General features: G+C 39.2%; 1 protein-coding gene across 1 annotated transcript in view; it reads right to left on the reverse strand.

The window, feature by feature from the left end:
- LOC122343420 (neural Wiskott-Aldrich syndrome protein-like) overlaps positions 1-7,876 on the reverse strand; it is a 13,937-nt gene extending 6,061 nt beyond the window's left edge. Inside the window, exons 1-4 of the mRNA XM_043237876.1 lie at positions 7,484-7,876; positions 2,490-2,624; positions 2,310-2,396; positions 2,010-2,118 (exon numbers count right to left, since the gene is read on the reverse strand). Coding sequence (XP_043093811.1) covers positions 2,010-2,118; positions 2,310-2,396; positions 2,490-2,624; positions 7,484-7,588 — 436 coding nt within the window. The 5' untranslated portion in view covers positions 7,589-7,876. The remainder of the gene's footprint in view (positions 1-2,009; positions 2,119-2,309; positions 2,397-2,489; positions 2,625-7,483) is intronic.
- Positions 7,877-8,581: the final 705 nt, after the last annotated feature.

Genomic DNA, 8,581 nt, shown 5'->3' on the forward strand with positions numbered 1-8,581 from the left:
ATTAAATATTGTGATCCACATGATCATTTTAATATAATGCTGCTCTAGAAATTTCTCACCTATTGTGGAAACTGTGTTTTATTTTTTTTCCGGATTCTTTGATGAACGGGAAATTCACAACAGCGGCATTCATTTGATTTTTCCAGTAACATTATTAATGTTTTACTGTACTTTTGATTAATTGAATGCATCCTTTATTTCTTAAAAAACACTTAAAAAAAAAAAAGTGTGTGTGCGCGCGAATAAACTACTCAGTGGCAGAAGTATTTACTATAATAATGAAATATTCAACATATTTAAAATAAATAAATAAAATGTAAATATTTCAAATTTTATTTAATAGCAACAAGTTCCACACTTCACCTTTAACAACAAGAAGTTAACCGAATAATTCACTGTATGTAAATGTAATCAAACTGAAAGCGATTAAACATTGGTTGTTGGGAATTCGACCACATTAAAAGGTAAAGAGAGGGCAGGCAAGGCAGACAAAGGAGGCGTATAAGGCACCGAGGCCTCTTTAAAAATCAGTTAGTGCAGAGAGAAGCCCAAACTTCAAAGCCCAGCATGCAAAACAGAGCAGGAAGTACTGGAGCCCAGCCAGGAAGTGAGGAGAGAGACTGCTGCGTTTACAAGAGGGACATGAGGAGAAAAGGCCCACTGTGAAGGTTTTACGACACATCCTACGGAGAGAAAACCAGCAGACTAGCTACGCTACGACAGATTACAGCTACAGACCGAGAGGAACAGGAGGAAAGATGGAGAGAGATAAACACAACTGCAAATGAGCTGCCGGCAACAGGAAATTACAGGTTAACAAGACAATGTGAGCACGTTGAAGGAAAAGTTCACCCAAACATGACAAACTCATCCGCATGTCATTACAAACTCATATGACTTGCCTTGAGATATTCTGAACAATGTGCTGGGCTTTTTCTATGAAATTAAAAAACGATTGATGACTGGAGCTTTTAAAAGTAATAAGATGTTTATGTTTGTTTGTACCAGTGATCAACCGATTGCTTGGACCAATTGGGAAAAAACTAAACAGTACTGAAGAAGGCATTTAAATTTGAATAGTTAAATATATGAAAGTATAATTGATACTGATAACCGATAACATGACGATGGAAAATAATGCTTATGTACGAAACAAACAATGCAACTTCTGAAAAACTATCAGTTAGATGTGGGCTATATTCTGGTAGACACATTTAACCAGCAGAAACTTTTAGACCAATCATCTCTATAGGGGATACACGTTCTCGTCTACGGGGGAACTTATCGTCTGCATACTGAACATAATATACTGGATCCGGGCAGCTCTTAAAGTGACAGCAGTCTAATATTCCTGCAGTCTGCTATTCGTACTAATCAAACGACAAAAGAGAAAATTCACAAACTCAACTTGACTAAAACAAATATATATTTAATTTACACATATGTATGTAGTATCTAATATTTATTTGTTCTGCTGTAGCTTTTTGTCGTTTGTAATTCGTTCCTTAATTAAATTGCTGGCTTTTTATGAGGCTATTATGGATGGATGGATTCTTGCCGATAACTTGCCGATCAGCTATCAGTGACGATTAAATCAAATGCTTTGACCTCTAGTTTATACTCATATTACAGTAATATCAAAATGAAAGGCTATGTGTATGCACTATTTCTGTATTTATAGCTATATCAGAACCAAAACCAGAATCAATTCAATTAAACAGCATATTAGCACGAGTCAAATATTTTAATACTTATTTTTGGCTGAACTATTACGAAAAACACAGATTTGGGAGAATGTGTTTTAGACATATTTTTTTGATCACTACTGAATGTAAAGCATATTAGTTGATCGCGAGTTCACCCAAAAATAAAACCGAATAGAGACCCAAAAAAAAGGAAGTCATATGGATTGGATTTGGAACAACATATGGGCGGGTAAATGAATAATGCCATGATTTTCATTTTTGGTGAACTATCATCCCTTCAAACGGAAGGAAAGAAACTAAAACCAGCACATTTACCAGTTTTCCTCTGTCGTCTGTTGAGCAGTTCGTTGAGTGCGCTCCGAAATCGTTTGGCTTCCTCTTCACTGGCAAAGTTGAGGCCCATCTGACAAGACTAAAGAGCGAAACGCACCATATGACCAAAAAAGCCAGATCACATCCTCACTAATGCTAAAAGCAGTTTTACAAGAAAAACTTTTCCACAGAACATCTCTGGCTAGCTCTCTCTTGTTTGCTTTCTATCTACTAGTCAACAACGTGAAATATTAAGAAAAAAAACAAAAAAAACAAAAAGCGACAACTCACATCTCCGGCGAAAGTAACGAAGTAGGCTCTCGAACTACTGATGGCGAAATTATTATAAAGCTCCTGCTCAAATCTTGTTTTTCCGTCCTACAAAAATGAGAAACGAGATATTTGATTATTTGAACATTTAGGTGTCGCATCTCACATCTTTGCTGTTTATTTGATGTCGGGGGGGCTCACCTTGATATCGAAGACACGGATAAAATAAGACCTCTGAGGGTTGTCTTTCACCAAACAGGCCACACCACAGCACCTCTTGATCCAGGACGAGCCCCTGTCCGCTCCGTACACCTGGACCACCGCTGAGCACAATGTCTGCAATAAGGAAAACAATCACGGACTCCATCAAACAATTACTGATCAAGAGCAAACATTTTTTAAGGGAATGGTTCTAATAATATGTACACTAACTATATACACAAAAACCGCTTGACTGTCATCAGCTTTAGTGGCGCTAAGGGCAAAACATGCGTCGTCCTCATTTTGTCAGATTTGAATGCTTCTGGCGAACTTTTATTGTCCTTTTCAAATTACAAATCGCACCAGAAAAGCATTTATTTTCACTTAAAATGAAGTAGGAAGTAGGGTTAGGGTAGATGCAGAGAGGACGTTATTGTGCCAATACGATGGCATCCATTTAAAGATTTGGATTCAAATTTACACTTGAAGTTAATATTGCATACCGTTTTATAATGTACTACAAAACTGAGGTGCAGATAATACGACATAAAAAGTATAAACGGCAGAAAGTCAGCCATTTTAACATGTAAATAGAATTTATAGCTATTTGCTCTTGGTGTAAATAGCATATAATTGTTATTTACCCTTAATAGTATATATTGCTATTTGCACAGCGTAAATAGCTTCTATCACCGTCTACACTTAAAACAGCTGCCAAATGAAAAATTTGTTGAAAACAGCCCATGCAAGATGAAGATGAGGTTGGTTCTTTTTATTTTGAATCAATTATTCCTTTGATTGATCTGATCTATCAAAGCATTCGAACAGAAGTGAAAGTACAACACAAACACACGCTTAAAATGAAGAAACACTATTAAAAATTTGTGAAATATGATGGTAAAACGCAACCAAAACCACATTTTTCCAATCCTAAAAGTTTAATGAATGCATAAATATAAAACAACTTTTTTAAAGTCCAAAATGCAATTATTCTCAACACCTGCTGCTTTTTAGATAGAAATGCATATTTAAAAAAATCATACAGACACCGTAACCTTCCGAGAAACGCAGAGAAATCAGTGTATGAATACTGCATAATGTTGTTTGCTGCACACAGCGGCCACTGCAGATATCAAATACTGCTGTAATTTAAACTGCAGCCAAGTTGGAGACACACTTGATGGGGCATTTTATTCTCTCTCCATAGGGACTCTTACTCGAAGAGTGTCTGCGTTCCATGCACATGACCGAAAGCAGCATTTCGAACACTTTTCAGGACACGGGTTACCGAAAAGGAAAAATAGGCCAATGTCTTGGCAATACTGTCATAGGGAGGACAGCCAAGATCTCACAGAAGATGAAATATTTTCCATGGACAAGTAACACACACATTCACACACACACAGGGTAATGCTGAGCAATTAAAGGAGACCAAAGAAACCCTGTCCTGTGGTTTTACACACACTTTAGACAGGAACTACCGCAAGCCATTGAATAGACAAGATTTTAATGAAGTCTCGGATCAATACAGACCTATAGCTTTTTCATTAGGCAATAACTTAAGGAGCCATTTGTCGGCAAGACTGCATAATTAATTAAATACACATATCAGAATCCGATCAGAATCTCTAATCGTATGATTAGCAAAAAAAAAAAAGAAAAGAAAAAAAGATTAACCAGTGATCCACCGAAACGAGCAAATTATTTATTAAAATAATTAACAGTGTGGATGTAAGAAAAATTAATAAATTTACGCATCTCTGATTCTGGTTCAAAAACTTACTTGACAAAAATCATTTAATAATCATTAATAATTAAATAACTTATTAAAAAATGAAATGACTTTTTCAGTAATATCATATTTAATCATAAATATTAATAATAAATAATTTAGTAATTTATTTGGATTAATACATTTAAAACTTATTCAGATTAAAAGAAATACTTCACAGGTTAAAAGTCTATAAAGTCAAGCTTTGAATTGACTTAAAATTTATTCAAATATTGAATGTATTGTGAATTTTCGAAGACTGCTAATAAATCAATCATTTATTCTATAACTGTATCAATCTGAGAAATCTATAATCTGAAATATCTGAGAAAGTCTATATCCAACAACAGCATGTGCAAATATTCAACAACAACAAAAAATTTTTTATGAAGAAATATAAATGTCCAATAACTTTAATTCAGAGCCGGGGCAGAAAAAGTGAATTCCAGTTAACTACTCCCCTCGCTGGGGTCCTGCCACATCAGTAACAGCAGCATCAATGAAACAAGACTTCCCTTCATTTCTTCTGATGAAGAACTGCTTCCTCACCCTCCAGACTGCGCATTCAGCATTTAAATACGAGCGTTCGTTCAGCTTGTACGAGCTGAGCGATTCAAGGACATTGCCAAACCTTTATCTACAGAGTTCAGCAAGTTCGTGTTTCTGCGTGATCCAAACAATAAAACGCACACACGGCATTCAAAGCGGACGCTGATATGTAAACCTATACGTCTGATCGATCTGCTGAGGTCAATCGCGCTCAACAAACGGCGAAAGCGACATCCAAAAGAGGCTACTGATGGACGTTGGCCAGGTTTTCCCGAGTTAACTGCATCCGTACGGCTTTCCCGCCTTCGCCTAGAACGCAAACGCGCATTAAACATGTACATTTCACAGAGATCACCACTTCGCTTGGGTTTGCTTGGAAACCCGATTCTGGATCAGCACTGGCTCAGCAGCTCTATTCATTAAAGCTCAAATCTCCATGGAAAGGAGGCAGATCAGTTCACTTCCTGTCCTCAAAGACTGCTGATCACGCACAACCCACCCCCAACCCCTATCTTTTCCCTTCTCTCCATCTCTCTCGCTATTGTGCGATTTGGACACCGTCCACCCTCTGCCCTCGGTTTTTTCGGTGCCGGTTCGGGACACAGTGATGAATGAACTCATGACTGCTGGATCTTGGCCCCAAACGACGTGTCTCATATTTAGTCATTCCCCGTGAAAGCCCACTTTATGGCCGGGCTCTTGGCTGCCGTTCCTGGACCGACACCGCTTGCGTTCATGTCGCTTCCACCTAGACATGGACGAGCAGCTTAAGTAGGTCTGATGGGAAAGAACGGCATATTTGTGAATCGGATTTCGTGCAAAACGCACTTTTGACGAAGTCCATTACAGTCAAAAATCTCTGAAGCGAGCTCAACTTCAAATCAGACTTTTTCTTCTGAAAAGTGCTTTCTTTTGAACAAGATTAAAAAAAAAAAAAATAGATGCACATGAATCAAAAATGTACTAAAGATCCAAGTGCATGACATGCTTAAAATGTGACTTGTGGAAAAATAAGGACATTTTTCGAACAAATGTAGGGCAAGGGAACGGAAATTTCTACCAATAACAAACAGCGTACGTCTCTTCCACTCGAAACATACAGCGGCCCGAAAAGGCATTAACTATTTGGAAATCAGCTTTGAAACTCGAAAGCCTTCGCCAATTTATTTTAAACTGGCGTTAAGGTAATTTTTTTTTATAAAGAGGAGACCTAGCAGCGGTGTAGTTCATCACATTAACTTTAAACATGTTCCAATAACATTTAATAACCAGAGCGTTCCAGCGTGACCTAGTCGAATTTGGTGATGAACAGAGGAGAGAGCGAAACAAAACAATGGTTACGAAATGCAAACACGAGCATGACGGAGGATTTCAATACAAGCCGAGAGCAGACCGGCTTTCCTTTGCTGTAAACAAAACGTGGTTCTCGTGAGACTGGCATATTCTCGCCGGAGCTCACTCTCTCGTGAACCCGTGTATGAAGACGGTGGAAGCCGATTACGGTTTATAAAGTTTTAATAGGATCGTTTTCTCACGAAAACTCATCAATCGCCTCAGAAGGCCTTTATTAACGATGGACGCGTGCACTTTTTTGGCCTTCGAAATCTCAATAACCATTCACTGCCATTATAAAGCCGGGAAAAGCCAAGATCTTTTTTAATACAGCTAACTCTGTAAGTACTCACCTGAAAGAATAAAGGCATACACACATCGGATGAGCAAATAATGAGGTCATTTTCGTCTTTCGAGTAAACTATCCTTCATGTACACGGTTTATCAATCTTGAATCTTCTCTCAGTAGTATGCCCTGACCCAGTGGTGTATTAGACCATACGTTTTATACTTAGTTAAATAATGCAATACAATAAAGCTTCCAAATACTCTAACTATGGCTCCTCGAGTAGCACAGCAGACCTAACTAGCGTAAAAGGCTTATGACAATATAGCTTTAATAATCAGGGCCGGAACGCTTTTAGCAGGGACAACTAAACGAAGGTTTCCTTTTAATGCATATTTGACGCTTTCCATCAATCGTTGCTGGTTATCAAATATTATAATTAAACTTAGCTTATTTACCAACTTAATCCAGTTGCAGACACATAACAGAAGGCAGAAATGCATATAGATAGGACAGATTGAGTTAGATTGATAGACATATATAGAGAGAGAGAGAGGTTTACAGACAGAACAACAGAGATATCTTCAGATATAGATGATGGCTGTTACTGACACATTCGGTGGAGTTTTGAGGGCCATCTGAGACAGTAGCTAGTGAGCTGCCTACATAGAGCATCATCGGCACGTGCGTGGTTCAGCTGACTCAGAATGCACTTATGATGCTGTCTTCGTAGGTTGCTCACTAGGTTTTGTCGACCCCAGCCTTCACTGAAGCAGAAGGCCTGTTCGCACTGAAGTACGATTCCCAACTCACAATCACACCAACAGCTCACACCACAACATCTCATTTTCAATCACAGGAGCCTCATCCCCTTGACAGTGAGGAGGATGAGGATGATGATGATGATGATGCACACCACAAACGCGTTAAAACACAGCAGTCCTCGCCAGGAGTTCGTTTGCATCACATCCCCGGACATTTGAAAAGCAATACGGTCTGCGTTTGAACTTGCGGTTAAAGGACCACGGATCGGCCGCGAGAGTAAACACAACTTACGATGCATTTCCTGCCCAGGTAGTTGAACAGACACTCGTTCTCCTGCGGGGTCAGAAGCATAGAGCCCACGTTTGCCACCCTCCTCTGGGGCGGGTGGCCGCTCATGTCGACGGATGAGGCGGATGAACTTGAGCGTTTGTCTCGTATTAGATTATTTCATGTGCAATCACAGATCAACATGGCCTGCGCTCCGTTCATCCCGTAAGGAATTCCGCACGCAAGCAGAGCCGACGCAGTGTGGTCCTCAATGCGCTGGGGGTGCGGACGCGACTCGCGTACTCCTGTGGGTTATTTATTCTTTAATTCGCTCACTTTTGACAGACTGCATAATATAAACTTTCATTCCGAACTCCTAAAGCAATAACGATCCTTCAATCCAACATGGCAGCAGGACGGTAGAGTTCAAGGCGCAGTTTGGGAAAGGGGGGAATGCAATTTGGTCGGGGCCAGGTGTTAGTTTTTTAGTACATACCTGCTCTTTAGTTGTTATTTGATTATACAAAAATCTATTTAGAATGAACATAAAGTCAGTTTTAATATCTAAACGCGAGTGAATATGAATTATAACAGTGGTACGTAATAGCTAACTCCCCCCCTAGTTTCTCGGGATGGTCTGCCCCTGTTTTCCCGTGCCTCTTGCAGAATGCGGACGGGATGCGCACGGGATGGGCGGGGCCTCTGAAGCAGGGGGTGGAGCACAGCGCCGTCATTGATAGAAGGAGATTACAGTGTTTGACGGATATAATGCTCTGTTTTAAGGAAAGCATAACTATGCTGCCGTTTTATAAAGCGGATAATTCCTATCCAGGCTTCTGAATGGCAAATATACAGTCTGAAAGCCATAATATAGTGTCAGGTGTGACGAAAACACCTGTTCATTATATCACTGCGCAGCTCCCATAGCGCATCGTTAGCCTTGTTACATAGCAACGTTTTATAAGGGACTTTATTTTCCAGTGGAAGGATTTCCATACATCATTTTGTAACTGTATTTATTTATCGGTTTTAATGTGTTGCGTTTTAAGCGGCGTTGATTTGAAGCGACACTACAATGAATTCTTCAGTTAATTATTAGGAAAAACAGACAATAAATATATA

Source organism: Puntigrus tetrazona, chromosome 4, assembly GCF_018831695.1.
Source record: "Puntigrus tetrazona isolate hp1 chromosome 4, ASM1883169v1, whole genome shotgun sequence".
NCBI classification, from domain to species: Eukaryota; Metazoa; Chordata; class Actinopteri; order Cypriniformes; family Cyprinidae; genus Puntigrus; species Puntigrus tetrazona.